Source organism: Medicago sativa, chromosome 4, assembly GCF_051527215.1.
Source record: "Medicago sativa cultivar Bolivia chromosome 4, Bolivia_mono, whole genome shotgun sequence".
In the NCBI taxonomy this organism is placed as follows: domain Eukaryota; kingdom Viridiplantae; phylum Streptophyta; class Magnoliopsida; order Fabales; family Fabaceae; genus Medicago; species Medicago sativa.
The window spans coordinates 71,081,981-71,101,058 of NC_140752.1; the positions used below are offsets into that span (position 1 = coordinate 71,081,981).

The 19,078-nt window shown below is 35.9% G+C and overlaps 1 protein-coding gene and 1 non-coding gene across 2 annotated transcripts; one reads left to right on the forward strand and one right to left on the reverse strand.

Annotated features, from left to right (window-relative positions):
* Positions 1-8,458: 8,458 nt before the first annotated feature.
* Positions 8,459-9,401, reverse strand: LOC146931454 (uncharacterized). Its single transcript, XM_085708332.1, has one exon. The coding sequence runs from the start codon at positions 9,387-9,389 to the stop codon at positions 8,460-8,462; it is 930 nt and encodes a 309-aa protein (XP_085564458.1). The 5' UTR covers positions 9,390-9,401; the 3' UTR covers position 8,459.
* An 8,408-nt stretch (positions 9,402-17,809) lies between these two features.
* Positions 17,810-17,916, forward strand: LOC146931455 (small nucleolar RNA R71). Its single transcript, XR_015009219.1, has one exon. It is a non-coding gene; the product is annotated as a small nucleolar RNA R71 (small nucleolar RNA).
* The last annotated feature ends 1,162 nt before the right edge of the window (positions 17,917-19,078 follow it).

Genomic DNA, 19,078 nt, shown 5'->3' on the forward strand with positions numbered 1-19,078 from the left:
TAGTTAAAGAGTTTGATTCTGAAATAATTTGAAATTATATATTATCTAACAATATAGTTTGATGTTCATATTATGTATATTAATATGATTTAACCTATCTGATAATTTATTATTTATGATATAATATATCACTGTTAGAAAATATAATTGTTTTTTTTAAAGAAAATATAACTGTTAACATGATGAAATTAATTTCAATATATGGCCTTCACATATTTTTATTAAAAATCGCAAAAAGGAAGAAAATTGAAATTTAACGGCGAAAAATGATGTACTATACAGGAGTTAATTTTTTAGTAAGATTTACGTCTTAAATAGTTAAAACTAGTAGCAAAAACAATAATTAAGTCTTATCCCTCAAAAAATAATTAAGTCTTATCTATTAAAAACCATATCTTTCTTCAACTCATTTATTTCTAAACCCTAAACAGTCAAAACATATTTTCAACATATATTGTCAAAATAATTACTACCTCCGACCCTTATTATAAGACCCTTTTAGAAAAAATACGGTTTTTAAGAAAGTTGAATATTATTGTGTTAAATTTGTTGACAAATGATATTTTTTCCATATTTGCCCTTCTAATAATTGAAATCACAATTCATTATTTTCCTATATTAATTACCCACTACTACTTGAATAATGCACCAAATTAATTTATCATTGTACCCATTACTGAAAATTAACGTGAATGAACCTTGTATATTGAATGTTGACTAGTTGGAAAACAGCACAAAAAATTGAAACGTGAATAACCTTTCCCTTTCTTTTCTTTTTTTTTTTCTACAAAAATTTGGAATCACTCTTTTTTTCCACTAAACTTATTGCTGTTCTTTCATCAAAGAAAAAAATAATTTATTGCTTTTCAAAAAAATATGTAGAGTAAATAGGGGTAATTTTGTAAAGAAATAATTAATGTACTTGAAAATATAAAAAGGGTCTTATAATAAGGGACAAATTTTTTTTCTAAAAGGGTCCTATAATAAGGGACGGATGTAGTACCTAGCTTGCCGCATTTATAAACATATTTTCAACTTTTCACATGTATTGAGAAACCTGGTAGTGTAACCAATGTATACATTTTGTGTACAATTGTTACTAAATTGTTTGTGTATAATTTTTCATATTTCAAATAAAATTATTAATACTACCTCCGTCCCTAATTATAGGAACCTTTTGCAAAAATTACGGAGATTAAGAAAGTTGGTTGTAGTATTAAATTTGTATATAATTACTATTGTTTTTACAATTTTATCCCTAAGAGAGAGAGTTAATTTATGGTTTCAACATAATATTTATTGTTGATTGAAGAAAAAGATGCAAAATAAATAAGGGTATGTTGGTAAAGAAATAATTAATGTACTTGGAAATACCAAAGGGGTCTTATAAAAAGGGACAAATTTTTTTTTCAAAAGGGTCTTATAATTAGGGACGGAGGTAGTATTAATTAAGGTCAATGTATATATTTTCGTAATTACCCTAGGTAAAAGAAAACTGTATGAAATCATTGAAATGAGACCAACATTGTGTTGGGAGGAGTTGATATATTGACAACATGAGTTTTCCCCATGAAAAAGAACCATAACTCAATTTATGAAATCGTCTATTAATTATAAGGTAGCTCTTGCCCAGTTAAAAATATCCAATGTTCCTTTGGCCAACATGGTAGTAAAGATACATTTAAAAAAAAAAAAAATCAACTGGTGTAATTTCAGTAAGTTCTAGAAGACAAATGAAACTGAGTAAAAGACTTGACTTATGAACTAGTGGCGTTTACCCACAACTTGGATGTTTGGAGAATTGAGTTTCAGTTTCCAAATCGGCTCCTACGTTAAAGTTATTAAAGTGTTCAACAAAGAGAGTCCGCAAGCAATCGGAAGCATCTTCTTATTTGCACTCATTTGGTGGCGATGTCGATGACATCATGGTTAAATTTTTTATTTTTGAATGGAAAAACATCATGATTGAATCTGTTTAATATTTTATCCTTTAATCAAACATAATAGATAAAAAAAATTGACATCCAATATCACAACAGCTCAAACGCTTGCTATATGTGCACTTTTAAAAATAGTTTTCCGTAGGGGCTCATCTTGTTAAAGAGATACACGTCATATAAGAGATGACATGAATAAATGTTTATAAGTGGTGCAATTCTCATCTCATAAGATAGTTTAGTGGAGTTGTGTTAGACTCAACCACGATTTATAAGGTTCAAGATTCGTTGAGTCGTCATAAGTGTTGGCCGTGAAAGAGTGTATTAAAGAATCATACATCGGATAATATATGGTATGAATAAGTGTTTATAAGTTGAGGCAATTCTCACCTCAAAATGTGGTTATATGAGATTATATTAGGTCTAACCGTGATTTCTAAGACACCTTAATAATGGGGCGGGTAACACATAAAAAAGATCAGTTGGGTGGGTGACACATAGAAAAGATCAATTAGGATCGTAAAACAATAATTTATTGTTTTAAGTGTAATTAATATAATGAATAATCGTGGATAGTTGCTTGCCCAACTAAACACCCAAACAAGAACTTATTCCAACACTCCTTTGGATTTAGTTCTTTCGACGTTTCTTTGAAATTTGACGGCAGTCCCTTGCAAAGAAAAAAACAGTTTTTCAAACTAATTTCCACCTAATTATCAATAGTAAAATCCATCGTATCTTATCACATTTAAAAATAATATTACTTCTCCAAAATGAAATAATCTATACGTAAGCGCAATACCATCACTAACATATATGCAATTGCTATTATGGTATAAAAAAAATTTGTTCTAGTTTTGCAATTTCAATTGCTATCAAGAATTAGGAATGTATCTTTCAAAAAAAAATAATTAGGAATGTATTATGACACAGGGATATATCGGATAACACTTAGGTGACATAGCATTTGGTGACATTCACAAATCAGAATGTCACAAGTGGCTTTCTTCTCTCTCTTTCACAAAGATTTTTTGTTACACTTATGACATTGTGGTTGACCAATATCACTAAATGCTATGTCATCCAAATGTTACCCGGATATATCATATATACTCCAATATTGGTAGCGTTGCCCGCATGGTATATTTCCGTTTAAAATGCAGATTATGCCAAATTTATGTACATCTATGGATATAATTTTTGGAAGATAATAAAACTTGTCCAACCACTATATTTAGTTTTCAAGGGAAGGATAAGGGATTAATCACAATGAGATTTGATTTATGTCATTAATAACAAATGAGTATGAACCATATTTGACATATTAAATCATAATATCTTATAAAATGTATTTGAATTTGGATCATTTGTCACAACTACACTGGTGCATCAACCATAGAGTCGTTGCATCTACTCTGCAAGTATGCAGCAGTCGCAAATGATCCAAATTAAATGTAATAATTTTTTTTCAAAGATTAATAACCTGTAAATTATGTGCAGTAACTTATAGAGGCAACAACCCCAACAGAAAAGACAGCAGCCATTGAGTTAAGATTATGCAACTGGGCAATAAGAATTGCCAAACAAGTACTCCCTTCAGAGAAATAGTAGGTCTTTGAGTTGCCTAAGTTGGTTATTTGGTATATAGTCAGCATTGGTTAAACCTTTTCATAAAGGACATAAATAAATTGTTTACATTAAGCTTTGTAGTGAACATTTAGTATATACAATCAACATGTGTTGCTTTTCTAAATTATAACTTATTTTATAAGCAGATATCATATACAATCCTGTGAAAATTAGTACTGATTTTTCTTTTGGTTATTTGAAAGTTTATTTTTAATATTTACTTTTGCAGTTCAGTTTTAAGAAAGTGATTCAAAATCAGATATAATCCTAGTGGTTTTTACAAAACAATATCCAAACGCATCCAAGAATATTTGATATTTTGTAGTTTTTGGTTTTTTTAGATCGTTTTGCGGTTTTATTTTGGATCGATTTAAATTTGAACCGCACTTTATATATATAAATTAGTCTTTGGCATATATCACAAGTGTCTTGTGTGGTCAAGTGGAAAGTGTGGTTGTATCATTTTTTCTAGCCACATACTCTTAAAATTTATTTTTATAGAACAAGTTTTTTAAAAATTAAATATAGTAGTTGGTCAAGTTTTATTTTCTTATAGTAGTTGGAAAGTATATTTAGCGTGTTTGACAAATTTTGCTGACATCATTAAATTTCATGTGTTTGTCCTCATGAGTTTAGCTTAGTTGGTAAAGATAATATATAAAATATGTAAAGTTCGGGGTTCAAACCCCGACCACCACAAAAAAAATCCCATGTTTTGTGAAAGAAAATGTTAAATATACTTTCTTATTTATAGAACCACATACTCTTAAAATTTAATTTTATAGAACCACATAAAAAATACTTTAATTCATTTTGATTTTTAAGTTACAAATGTTAGACATTTTGGTTTCTTTAACACTTTCTTTTTTGTTTTTCATTTTTTGTCTCTTAATTTATAAATATTAAACACTTTGATCATTTAAGTTACAAATATTAAGGAACAAATCATATAAAATGGATAACTTAAGAGACAAAATGAAACAAAAAAGACTTAAAAATCAAAATGTTTAATGATTACAACTTGAAAGATAAAAATGAAATAATTTTTTTTAAAGGATCAAGGCAAAACCTAAAGATAACTTACAGAAAAAAAAAGTATAATTAATCCAAAATTTTACAAGGACTAAAAATGAAAGTTGGTAATATTTTATAGGTACTAAAAACATTTTATTGTGAGAAAAAATTAAGGTGTGGGATGGTGCCCACGAGCTAAGATAGAGAAGACTTTAAGACTCAAAGAAAACTTACAAATATATTTATATTTACTTTCTTACAAGGTGTTAACAGAGCTATGTCTTTTTACCACTAGATTAAACCTTTAAAATATTTATAGATATTAAAAACATATTTAATTCAAAAATATTTTTTTTACTAAATATTTAATTCAAAATATTGTAACTATAAATCAATCAAATTTATTTTTGCCTCAAAACAAAGAAGAAGAATTGTTTGCATGGCTGTTATACCAAGTAAATGCTAGTATAGTGTAACAATTTTTTTTTAACATAGGAGCAGGAATGGGCGAATATCTGAATTAAAAAGCAGTAAAATGGACGGTAGGTAGTTTTGACCAAAAAAAAAAATGGACGGTAGGTAGTTATTCGTGGGATTTCAACGAATTATAATTCGCGCACCTTAGCATTTTTTTTTTTTTTTAAATTGGCATAGAGAATTGCAACAGAGCCACTTCTGATTTCAAATTTTTCAGCTGTATTCACTTGTTCCATGTGCGTATATTTGTTACATACAGAAACAAATTATAGTACTAATATTAATACTAATTAATAACACCGATGAATACACTAAATCAAAAGAAATTCAAGTTGCAATCTGGACTTGTGAATTTGAAATTCATTTGGAGAGTCTTTGCTTATATAGAAAGTATAGTACACTGACATGATGAAAAACATTGATTCAACTGTTCATCAAGGTAGCTTACGTCGTGTTGCTGATCTCACTGCATGCATGCCATGTTAACACCAAGCAATCTTAGTTATACGTACTTTTTTTTTATAAGGAATTTAAGTTCAATAATATTTTTCAATTCGCACCACCACCATGCCGCGCTAGGCGCTAGTATTTTTTTTAATAAGGCAAAGTGAGATATATATTAACGACAAAATAGTAATCTCTCCAACATAAGGTGTACAAAAGAGACTATTTGAAGTTTACAACATTACAAGCAAAACAAAGGCGGCATCAACCAATGTTCAAACACGCTAACGGGTCTTGCCACCACAAGTGTTAACCAAAAGGAAATTAGTTAGCATACTTTGTCTTCGGCCACCAAAAAGAGATTAATTTGACTTTATCTAACAATTGCATAATTGACCTTTCTTTAAATTTAAAAAGCCTATTATTTCTTTCCGTCCACAAAACTCACACCAATGCAAACCAAAATAACTATAAAAAGTTCCAGCGGGCACGAGATTCTCATGTGGAATGAGAAAACTGGATAAAATGATCCATAATATCCATGCACTCGTCTACCATCTCTTCCTCACAGGCATACAATCGGCGCTGCCATTTCCAAGCTCCTCCCCCTTCCTCCTAACCTAAAGAAAACATCTCAGCCACCGACTTCCCCTTAAAATCTGCACTCGTCCTTGTCTGGACACCATCGTGTCTTGTCTTCCTTCTAATCCGACAACCATTCCTTCTTTGCAAAATTTCCCCATTCCTTCCTATTTACCCATCTTCTTATACTTTCTTCTCAATTTCCAAGAAAAACGACGGTGGCGGGAGAATCACAGTGGTGGTGGGAAACCGATAGAGAGATCTGGATGGAGGGTTGATTTGGAGAACAAGGGTGGTGTGATGATGATGGGGTAACCGTTAATGGTGGACAGAGATGAAGACGGGGGTGGTGGACAGTGGGCGGGGATGAAAGAGAGAGTCTTTGCATGCATGTGAGAGAAGAGAGAGAAGAAATAAAAATTAATTTTGATAGTTTGGAACAGTGACATAGGTTTTGAGTCTCGTATTTGTGGAAGTTGTGTTCCAACTTCCAATAACATAATAACATCTAAGTTATACTTTTATTTAGGGGGGTGTAAGTTATACTTAAAATTGTTTTGTAAAGCAGTTAAGCGGTTAGAAAATCATCTTATTAAGGTAAATAAATGGGGGTGTTTTAAATTTGAATTATAGCTACCAACTGAACTAAACTTTAAATTTTTCTTTTTATCCGACTAAAATGATTAAGCCAAAATATATAATAATCTTCATGCACTCCTATATTATTATTACAATAATAATATATTTCCGCATCCTAATCATTTTGGGATTACGTTTCGCCGGACCAATGTGATTATCTACTTCTGTAGCATCACAAGGAAAGTTAAGTGGTAGTACATTGCAAGATATACGAAATTATTGTTCTGCCAATTTGAAGAATTCTTGAAAATGTTGTGTTCCAAATACATCAAGGGAAGCACAAAGCGTCTATTGTCGGCGTTGTACACAGCAAAGTGACCCTTCTCTACTTCTCACCATAGCAGGCCCGGCGCTGAGGGGGTGCAAACAGCTCAACAGAGCTGGGCCTCCCTCAGCCATGGGCCTCAAAAAAAAAAATTAATACCTACTAGTACTACTGCCGTCCAATTTTTTTTAATACCCCCAGCCATTTTTTGTCCCCTTGTTTTAGCCTTTTTGGCCTATTAGAATTAAGTCATCTTGCTTTTGGTGTTAGGCGGGGGTTCCTTATGTATACGATAGTCATTTTCACCTTTGGGTGTACCGCATATATACAGCACCTTATATTTATCTTTTAAAAATATAAACAGAACATTGCTCTTTTAAAAAAAATACGTTTTGATTTTATCACTGGTCTCTTTTCATTCCCAGAGCCGAGCCTCCGAATTCTTAGGGACGTCCCTGCACCATAGGATTATCTTATGCTTTGTTGCTTGTTTCTGCCACTTCCTAGCCATTTGGATGATTTTCTTGGTACCAAGAATATAATCAATGAAGTTGCAACCTTTTATAATTATAGTCCCACAGACAATTTCCTTAACTTGCGCTAAGTGGAAGCAAATTAAAACCACACGTCAAACATATATTAGTACTAGTTGAGGAGAGAACAGCTACTTAGTAAAATTATTTTATGTTAAAAGGATAACACTTAGAACAAATTGCTAAAAGATCAAGGAAGTCATTGTGTTATACTTCTTCCACATTTTTGTCCTCCTTAGGTATATTTTAGTTGGTAAGGATATTGCAATTAATATATAATGGCAGGAGTTCGAACTCATTTTTCACTTATTCTAGTTAAAAGATGAAATTCTAGTCATGTGTTATTTGAGAACAAAAAAAGGTCACCATATTCTTCACTAAAAACATACAAAATACTCAAAACACCGTTAAAAAGATACACCGTCACCTATATATATGTGAAAGTAGATACTAGTTCATGAGTTTTTTTAGCCTTTTTTTTGTGAGAAACATTCCAAAATTGAAATAAGTTTCATCTTAAAAATTTACCGTGAAATTGACGTGGCAAATGGAGAAACTGACATGTGGTACGCTTTGGTTGTTTAATTCTATGTAACAACGACAACGTGTGTTTGATGTCTAACATGTGTATAGAATTGTTCAAAAATCTAAAAGCTAAACTGAATTGGACCTAAAAGAAGCAATTCATGGCCTACTCCTCACACTTTAGTTCTTTTCAATGTGGGGTGGTTTGGTTTAGATTTGATTCAATATTTTCTAACCTTCCTAATATTCAATTCAATTTGTTTTTTGTTTTTTAACAGTCCTCAATCAGTTAATAATAGCAATTTAGTACAATTTGGCTCACAAAGAATCAGTTTGGTTCAAAAAGGTAAAATTCTATTTTTCATAAAGGTAGTAAATGGTTCAATTTTTTTTTTTTTGAAGTGAAACATACTTTCATTGAAACAAAGCTGGAACACAGCCATCATACACATAAGGAGCAGCAGTAGCAGTTGTGCTAACAGAAAATAAAGAGCTAACAGGTACAGGACCATCCCATGATCTATCACCCACTGTTTTTGCCAAAGAAGCCAAATTGTGGGCATCAGAATTTTGATTCCTACTAACAAACATAACACACACAGTCAACAAACTAGACATAAGCTCCCTGCAATCTTGAGCTAAAAGATCAATTGCTGCAAATTTTGACCTCCTATTAATACAGTTAACAACATTAATCGCATCTGAATGAATGGAGACAGAGTTGAAACCGTGTTCAATCGCAACTTGGATAGCCCATCTGACACCTAAAGCTTCAGCCGTGAGGGGATCCACCACAAAATTCTCTCTTTTGCACAGATTTAAAACATTAACACCTGCATGGTTATAAACAACCAGACCCCATCCCGTAGGTCCGTCATTGCCGCATCCAGCATCAACAAAAATAGAGAAAAGAGTTGTGTTTGGCTGAGTTGTGTCAGTATCTACAGTCCTTCTAGTATTCCTCATGGGGTTAGCCTCATTGTACTCATGAACATAAGACATTGCATCAGCTGCAATCACAGAAGGATTCAAGGGGATACCTTTGAACATCGCAGCATTTCTCCCTGCCCAGAATTTCCACAAAAGAGTGCAGAAGAACTGAACTCCCAAAGAGTCTTGGCACGTGAGCCATTCCAAAATCCAGTCATGTAAATCAATTTGTCTTGGGACATGGGACCCCAAGTGCGATGCAAACAGCGAAAGCTTGAACAACTCGCAATTTAGGAACAGGTGGGTTGAGGACTCATCCTCCCCATGACAGAGAGGGCAGATGAGGTCAAGAGTAATACCTTTCTTATGGAGATTTTTCCTTGTTGGAAGGATGTTCTTTGCTAGACGCCGCATGAAATTTTTGATCTTGTTTGGGACAGGTGCGCGCCATATTTCTTTCCAAAGCTGACTTCTCTGTGGCCTAGATGGACCCGGTTACAATCTTGCCTTTTCATCACAAAGGAGGTGGTACGCCGATCTAACTGAATAATCACCATTTTTCTCCCAATTCCATACCAAAGAGTCGAATGGCAGCCTGAAGGACAAAGGAATAGCAATGATTTTTTCCGCAGTACTCCTGTCAAAACACAAAGAGACTAGCTCCCTCTTCCATTGTTTGGTATCTTCATCAATCAATTCATCAACTAGAGCATCTTCATGTAAAGGTATATCCGGATTGTTGTAATCAATGCGATTCATATCAGGAATCCACTTATCTCTCCAAATTCGAACTTGTCTGCCATTTCCAATCTTCCACAAGCCCCCTTTTTCCACCAACTCACGCGCACTAAGGATACTCCTCCAGGCAAAACTCGGCTGATAACCTTCATGGGCTGTCAAGAAGTTTCCGTTGGGGTAGTATCTACTCTTGAAGATTTTTTCCAACAAAGAAGATTCACCATTCACAAGTCTCCAGCAATGCTTCCCCAAGAGGGCCTTATTGAATTCACCCATGCCTCTGAATCCCATCCCACCATCGACCTTGGCTTTGGAAAGTCTCTCCCAACTTATCCAATGAATTTTCCTCTGGTCATTATTCGCTCCCCACCAAAATTTGGCAAGCATCGAATCAATCTCCTTGCAACATCCCATAGGCATCCGGTAGCAACTAAGAATATAGTTAGGAATTGCTTGAGCTACCGCTTTGATGAGAGTTTCCTTCCCCGCCCTTGATAGAAACCTTTCCTTCCATCCCTTCACCTTCTTCCAAACCCGGTCCATGACAAAAGAAAAGATTACCTTTTTGGATCTCCCGAAAGGAATGGGAAAACCAAGGTATCTCGACTGAGCCTCTACTACCTTTGCTCCCATCATATTACAGATCATGTTTTTATCTTCTAAATGCACATTTCGGATAAAGGAGGCTTCAGACTTGTCAAGGTTCACAACTTGTCCCGAGGCTTGTTGGTAAGTGGCAAGAATGTTGAGGATTTTGGATGCTTCATGGGAATTGGCTCGAGTAAAGAGGAGGCTATCGTCCGCAAAGAACAAATGAGATAGCTGGGGGGCTGATCTCGCCACCTTAATGCCATAGATCTCTTTTGAGGCTGCTGCCTTGTGAATTAAACCTGATAGAAGTTTGGCAAGTGCACCAAATACTATCGAAGTAGTAAAAATATCGATCCCACGAGGACTGTTTTTAACTTCAATAATTCAATTGCGTTATATAATTAGGATGTGTAAAGTTTATTTTTAGTTTGCCGATAGGCAGAAGATTTGGTTTGATTTTACGAAATCAAATAAAAGAAATAAAGTTGATTAAGAAAATATGGAGAGAGAGATGAGATCAGGTCTGTCGAATCCTCTATGTTTCCCCTAATTGGTTACTGCACCTATTATTACTAATGATTCTCTAGTTTCACGATAGTTAACAAATTAGCCCTAATCAATCCCTTGAGTTAGGACCCTCTTTTTAAACTACAGCCCCTAATTCCTTAGGTGGTCTAATAATCATCAAAGGTTTAAGCACGTTAACCTAATATCACTAACAAACGATTATCCATTCCTAGACTAACCATGTTTATTAGAACAATTCAATTAGGTCTAAGTCGAAAGCTATGGTCAGTAGTCATTCGTTCTCACAAAATCATGTTTATATTTGATCAGGATATAAAAAGCATTAAGAACAATTGAATTGAATGAAAACTAGAATATCATTAATAAGTAATAGAGTTTCACAGCAACATGTATCAATTAGGGTTACATAGATTCATCTCTGACCTAATCTCTGAGAGATTTAGCTACTCATAATCGAGTTTACAAATAGCATAATCAATGAAATAATTAAAACATACATGAATTGGTAAAAGGTTGAAGAAATCGCCCTTCTAGCCGTCTCTGATGTCTCAAAATCGCACTTTGCTCTCCAAAATCGTAACCCTTGTTCTTCAGATTGAGTGCAGTATTTATAGAAGTCATGGGCCTGACCCATCAAAATCGCGCCGCGCCTTGTATAATGGCGTGCCGCGATTTCCCTCAAACAGGGAGGATGTAATTTTGCTTCAAAAATCGCAGCACGGCTTGAAATTGGCGTGGCGCGATTTCCTTCGAACAGACTTCAATATTTAAGCTTTTTGCACTCCAGAACAGTATAAATTGCATGAGAACTCTATCAAAATGTCACAATAAGTCCCTAATATTACGTAATGACAGGATGTCATCACAACCCCAAACTTAAACCATTCCTTGTCCTCAAGGAATTTGCTTGCAACAGTGACAAACGACAGTAAAATAACAGTTACCTGACAAAACGATAGTACCCAAAAGTTCATTCTCCTTCTAGCTAAAGATGAGCTAGCTTGACTTGTTCGCGTCCACCAATTCACAACTCCTCGCATCAAATTGAAATAGGGTTCTACCAGTCGACATGCAGGTCTACATATTACCATACGCTTGAAAAGTTTCTAAACATCAATCAAAGTCAATATCATTACACACTTTTGAGGTCTTTAGGGTTATAACGGGGCTTAGGTGAAAGGTGGGATATATTTGGATAAGTAGGCTACATAAAATTTGAGTTAGGCATTCCTACGGTAGTTAAAGCACAAAATTCAATCCTTCAATCATTCACCTTGTGGAAATACAATTAATGCAAAGGTACTAGAGAACATTTTTAACATTTAGGGACAATCGAGTTAGAAGTTACTCGGATTTTCAATGTTTTATCCCTTTCTTTTCATCATTCATTTTTTTTTGATACACCATTTTTGTGTGTATTTTTCATGATAAAGTTTATTCTTTTGTTCTATTATTCTCTAGTACCCCCACCCCAAACTTAATTGGTTGCAAATTCCAATAGCAACCCCAAACTTAATCTTTAGCAACATTCTACAATGCCTTAACTCAGAAAATACATTAAGGGACAAGTCCTAAAAGTCTCTAGGCTTGTAATGTAGTTTGTCACCGAACAAAAAGTTCTAATCCTACCGGCTCACAATTGGTTAAGAAAGGATAAATTCAACAAATTAAACAGGGTAGGCTTCAAAAAGGCTCACAGGACCAAGCACTTTTGCCTCAGTGTGTAATTGACAAAGACCAATCAATAATAGAGAAACAATGCAAGTTCTAGAAATGTAGTTGCATGGAAAACTAATCTAAATATAAGTAAATTGAAAAACAAGATTTGGCAATGAACCTTATGGCTGAGATTTCTGGGAGTATGTGACTACCTAGCAATGCCGTACACTTCGCCTTTGAATCAAGTCACCCCTCCTTTAGAACTTTTGGAATACCGTTTCATCAAACAATTGTTACTAAACTGGAATAGGTCACATGAAACAAAACAAATTCATTAATAAAACAAGTGCAGGAGCAATTACAATAGGGAAATAAGTTCAATGGACTTCGACATAAAAAGAAAATAAAGAAAATGAATTGAAAACAAAGTAAATGTAGTGGGTTGCCTCCCACTCAGCGCTTCTTTATCGTCACTAGCTTGACTGCTAAGGATCCTCAGAGGTCCTTCAGAATGAGTGCCACCCTTCCTTTTGGTAGGTCGCCACCTAAGTATGGTTTAACTCTTTGTCCATTTACTTTGAAACTTCGATCTCCTTCAGGTGTCACTAGTTCAACAGCTCCATATGGTGACACACTTTTGACCAAGAATGGACCAGACCATTTTGACTTGAGCTTCCCAGGAAACAACTTCAACCTGGAATTATATAACAAAACTAGTTGTCCACAGTTAATATCCCTAGGCACTAAGTTTTTGTCATGATACCTTTTTGTCTTGGCTTTATAGATGAGCGCATTTTCATACGCTCTAAGCCTCATCTTCTCAAGTTCATTAAGTTTCAAAATTCTTTTCTTACCAGCGGCTACTTGATCAAAATTTAAGGCCTTAATGGCCCAATAAGCTTTATGTTCTAGCTCGACTGGAAGATGACATGCCTTCCCATAGACTAACTGATAGGGTGAGAACCCAAGATGGGTCTTAAAGGCTGTCCTATATGCCCACAGTGCGTCATCTAGTTTCCTAGACCAATCTTTCCTATTTGACGCGACTGTCTTTTCCAGAATCTGTTTCAGCTGTCGGTTTGAAACCTCTGCTTGACCACTAGTTTGTGGGTGATAGGGAGTTGCAACTTTGTGCTTAATGTTATACTTTTTGAGCACATTTTCAAGAAAATTATTGCAAAAATGCTTCCCCCCATCACTGATCAATACTCTAGGGATTCCAAACCTAGTGAAAATATTCTTTTGAAGGAAGTTGACAACCGTTTTGGCATCATTAGCAACACATGGTATCGCTTCAACCCACTTTGTGACATAATCAACACAGACTAGAATATGGAGATAAGAGTAAGAGGAAGGGAATGGTCCCATAAAATCAATACCCCAACAATCAAATGGTTCAAATTCAATGATTCCTTTTAGGGGCATTTCATTCCTCTTTGATATGTTACCTGTCCTTTGGCATCTGTCACATCTTGTGACAAAGTCGTGGCACTCTTTGAAAAGGGTGGGCCACCAGAATCCACTTTGCAAAATTTTTGCAGCTGTTCTTTCTCCACTGTGGTGGCCTCCATAAGCTGAGCTATGGCAGTGCCACATGATACTATGTGCTTCCTCACCTGCAACACAACATCTAATCAAACCGTCAGTACCTACCTTAAACAGATACGGGTCATCCCATAAGTAGTGGTTTGCATCTTTGAAGAACTTTTTCCTCTGAGGGTAGGTCAGATCATCAGGAACTATGTTGCCGTCCTTAAAGTTTGCCATGTCAGCAAACCAAGGTCTTTCTCCAATAGCAAACAGCTGTTCATCGGGGAACTCGGCCTTGATGGCCTTCTCCTTCTTTGTCACCTCATCATTCTCCAGCCTTGAGAGGTGGTCAGCTACCACGTTCTCGACTCCCTTCTTGTCACGAATTTCAAGATCAAATTCTTGCAATAATAGGATCCACCTCAACAGTCGAGGCTTTGAATCCCCTTTAGTTAAGAGATATTTGAGAGCTGCATGATCTGTAAAAACAATGACTTTGGAGCCTATTAGATAAGAACGAAATTTTTCCAATGCAAAGATTACCGCAAGCAATTCCTTTTCAGTTGTGGAATAGTTAACTTGATTTTCATTCAAAACCTTTCTTGCATAGTAAATTGCATGAAAAAATTTGTTCTTGCGTTGGCCTAGGACTGCACCAACAGCATAATCACTTGCATCACACATAAGTTCAAAAGGTAAATCCCAATCGGGTGCAATGATTATTGGTGCAGTTACCAACTTGTTTTTAATCAAAGAAAAAGCATTTAGACATTCAGAATCAAAATTAAACTCGTTTTCTTTGACCAAGAGGTTACAGAGGGGTTTGGAAATTTTAGAAAAGTCTTTTATGAACCGCCGATAGAAACCGGCATGCCCCAAGAAACTCCTCACTCCTTTAACGTTGACGGGTGGAGGAAGTTTCTCTATAACCTCTATCTTGGCTTGGTCCACCTCAATGCCTTTAGCACTTATTTTATGCCCCAAAACTATACCTTCAGTTACCATAAAATGACATTTTTCCCAATTCAAAACAAGGTTAGTTTCGGTGCATCTTTTAAGTACAGCATTTAAATGGAACAAGCATTGATCAAAAGACTTACCAAAAACAGAAAAGTCATCCATAAATACCTCTATGTTCTTCTCTATCATATCAGAGAAGATGGAAAGCATACACCTTTGAAAGGTTGCCGGCGCATTACACAGCCCAAAGGGCATCCTTCGATAAGCAAACACTCCAAATGGGCAAGTGAAGGCAGTCTTTTCTTGATCCTCCGGAGCCACTGCAATTTGATTATACCCCGAATACCCATCCAAGAAGCAATAAAAGGCTTGGCCAGCCAATCTCTCAATCATTTGATCCATGAATGGTAATGGAAAGTGGTCCTTTCTTGTTGCGGTATTCAACCTCCGGTAGTCTATACACATTCTCCAACCAGTGACGGTGCGGGTAGGTATCAATTCATTTTTTTTCATTTGCTACCACCGTCATTCCTCCTTTCTTGGGTACCACATGAACTGGACTTACCCATGAGCTATCTGAGATAGGGTAGATCATACCTGCATCTAGTAACTTCAGCACCTCTTTCTTCACCACTTCCTTCATTGTTGGGTTAAGTCTCCTTTGAGGTTGAACCACAGGTTTGTATTCAGCCTCCATGTGTATTTTATGCATGCAATAAGCTGGACTAATACCCTTCAAATCAGAAATGTTCCACCCCAAAGCTCCTTGATTGTCTCTTAACACCCTCATTAATTTTTCTTCTTCCAAAGGTGTCAAGGTAGTGCTGATGATTACCGGTTTAGAGGCATCCTTAGTGAGAAAAACATATTTCAAGTGAGAAGGTAGTTCTTTTAATTCTGGATTTTTCTCTCCTTCTCCACTCAAAATAGGAGCATCCGTAGAGTACTTACCCATTAATTCTTCTATTTTTACCGGACCTAACTCTTGCTTGCTTGCTTCTAGTTGCTTCACACAATCACTTACTTCAAGATCTTCATCATCTCCACATCTTGCTATAGAATTCACAATTGCACGTTCAAGAGGGTGTGTTGGTTGATGTTCAGAAGAGTCATCTTTAACTATTTCTTCAACAACGTCAATCCGCTAACACTTGGGATTTTCATCTTTGTGCTTCATGGCCTCAAATATATTAAACACTACTTGCTCGTTATGGAATCTCAACATTAGCTCTCCTTTCTCAATGTCAATCAAAGCACGGCCAGTTGCAAGGAAAGGTCTTCCTAGAATGAGTGGCATATCCTCATCTTCAGCCATATCTAAGATCACAAAATCTGCTGGGAACACCAAGTCATTAACCTTGACTAGCACATCTTCAAGCACACCGAAAGGATAGGAGATTGACCGATCAGCTAAAGTAATGGTCATTCTTGTTGGTTTTGGTTCCCCACACTTAAGCTTCTTCATCATTGAAAGAGGCATCAGGTTGATACTTGCTCCCAAGTCACATAAAGCTCTTCCAATGTCTACCGGTCCAATTGAACAAGGGATAGTAAAAGCACCAGGATCCTTCAACTTAGGTGGCAGCTTCTTTTGAAGAATAGCACTACAATTTTCAGAAAGTGCAATGTTCTCATCATCCTTAGGCTTCCTTCGTTTAGTCAACAAGTCTTTCATGAACTTAGCATATAACGGCATTTGATCAAGAGCTTCGCCGAAAGGAATATTCACCTGAAGTTGTGAGAAAAGTTGCATGAACTTCTTGAATTAACCTTCATCCTTTTCTTTCTTCTTTGAAAGGTGAGGGTATGGAAGCTTCACATATGATGGAATAACTTGTGGTTTGTCTCCATCCTTCAATATTTGACTCTTCGTCTTCCTCAAGATTGAATCTTCATCAATTAACTTCTCACTTTTTTCTCCCTCTATTTTTTTCTTCCTTTCGTTTTCAACTACTCCATGATCATTGTCTTTTTCAACTACATCCTCATCATTTTTTTCAACTACATCATTCTCCTCCACCTCAACTACTTCATCAACCTTTTTTGGAGCTTTTGGAACTAAAGGTGTCAAAACCTTTTTGCTCCTCAATTCAATAGCATTACAAGACTCATTCTTAGGGTTGTCTTTAGTGTTACCTGAGAATCCGCCTTTACTTTGTTCAGCCAATTGCTTAGCTAATTGCCCCAGTTGAGTTTCAAGCATCTTCCTAGAAGCTTCATTGTTCTTTCTTTCAGCTTCTTGACTCTTCTTCATCTCTTCAAAGTTGCCTTGAGTCATCTTCATGAAGTTCATCATAGTTTCCTCAAGAGCTGATGGCTTCCTTTGTTGTTGTTGAGGAGGAGTGAGCATCTGAGAGTTCAAAGCATTGTTATTTGAGTAGCTTAGATTTGGGTGCTTATTGATGCCTGAATTGTAGTATTGATTCTGCCTTTGATAACCTCCCATGAAGTTAGCTTCTTCACTTGATCCTTCTGGAACACATTCACCATTGGGATGTTCTTCACCACATAGGTCACATTTGATTGCAGCCACTTGCTGTTGCTTATGAGCCAAAGTGAAGCCTTGAAACTCCTTAGTTAGAGCTTCGATTTGTTTGTTCATAGCTGCTTGGTTAGCAAGGATAGCAGTTTGTTCACTCACCCCAAACACTCCTCTTTCTTTCTTTTTCGCTTCAGCACGATACTCATTTCCAGCCATGTTCTCAATTAAAGCTTGGACTTCATGATCAGTTTTGCTCTTGAGACTACCTCCCGCGGAAGCATCTAAGAACATTCTAGTGTTTGGTGTTACCCCCTCAGTGAAGATTTGGAGGTATTGTTTCTCGGTGAACTCATGATTAGGGCACCTCTTAAGAAGCAAATTGAATCGCTCCCAAGCATCATACAATGATTCACCTTCTCCTTGCTTGAAGTTAGAGATCTCCATCTTCTTGTCCCAATACTTAGACATAGGGAAATATTTCTCCAAGAACTTCAGCTCTAACTCTTCCCATGTTTGGACAGTCCCGTTTGGTATTGTTAGCAACCAATCTTTTGCTCTTCCCGTCAAAGTGAAAGGAAATAGCCTTAGTTTCTTTTGTGCTTCAGTCACGGTGGCTGGTTGCACACAAAACTCGCAAGTTTCAGCAAAGCGGCTCAAGTGTTCATGAGGACTCATAGCTTCAGTCCCATCGAATTGCTTGTCCCTCAAACCGTTGAGGACAGTTGTCTTGATGTCGAAAGCTACGGGGTTAGCTGGTTGAAAAGTGTGGGTCAGTTGACCGCGATGAGTGGCTAACCCGTAGTCTCCTAGCTTAGGCCTCGGTGGTACAACACCTTCTCCTTCCATTGTTGCAGATTTAGGAGAAGAGATCGTTTCAGATTCAGTTGAGAGTGGCTCCGGTATTTGTTCTCGAACACCCGGTGGAACGGACTGAGCTAACCTTTGCGACCGGACAGCTTTTCGAAGTGCTCTAGCAGTTCTTTCAATTTCCGGATCGTACTCTAAATCGTCAGAGCTCTGTTTACCTCGCATAAACAGCAAAATACCTTAGTAGCACTGCACAACGCAAAGTAATCAAGTGAATATGAAAACAGAAAAATAAAAATTAAATACAGAAAATTAAATTGCAAAAACCCTAAATTATAACGTAATTGCCTTGTTGAAATAATTCAACAGTCCCCGGCAACGGCGCCAAAAACTTGATAGAAGTTTGGCAAGTGCACCAAATACTATCGAAGTAGTAAAAATATCGATCCCACGAGGACTGTTTTTAACTTCAATAATTCAATTGCGTTATATAATTAGGATGTGTAAAGTTTATTTTTAGTTTGCCGCTAGGCAGAAGATTTGGTTTGATTTTACGAAATCAAATAAAAGAAATAAAGTTGATTAAGAAAATATGGAGAGAGAGATGAGATCAGGTCTGTCGAATCCTCTATGTTTCCCCTAATTGGTTACTGCACCTATTATTACTAATGATTCTCTAGTTTCACGATAGTTAACAAATTAGCCCTAATCAATCCCTTGAGTTAGGACCCTCTTTTTAAACTACAGCCCCTAATTCCTTAGGTGGTCTAATAATCATCAAAGGTTTAAGCACGTTAACCTAATATCA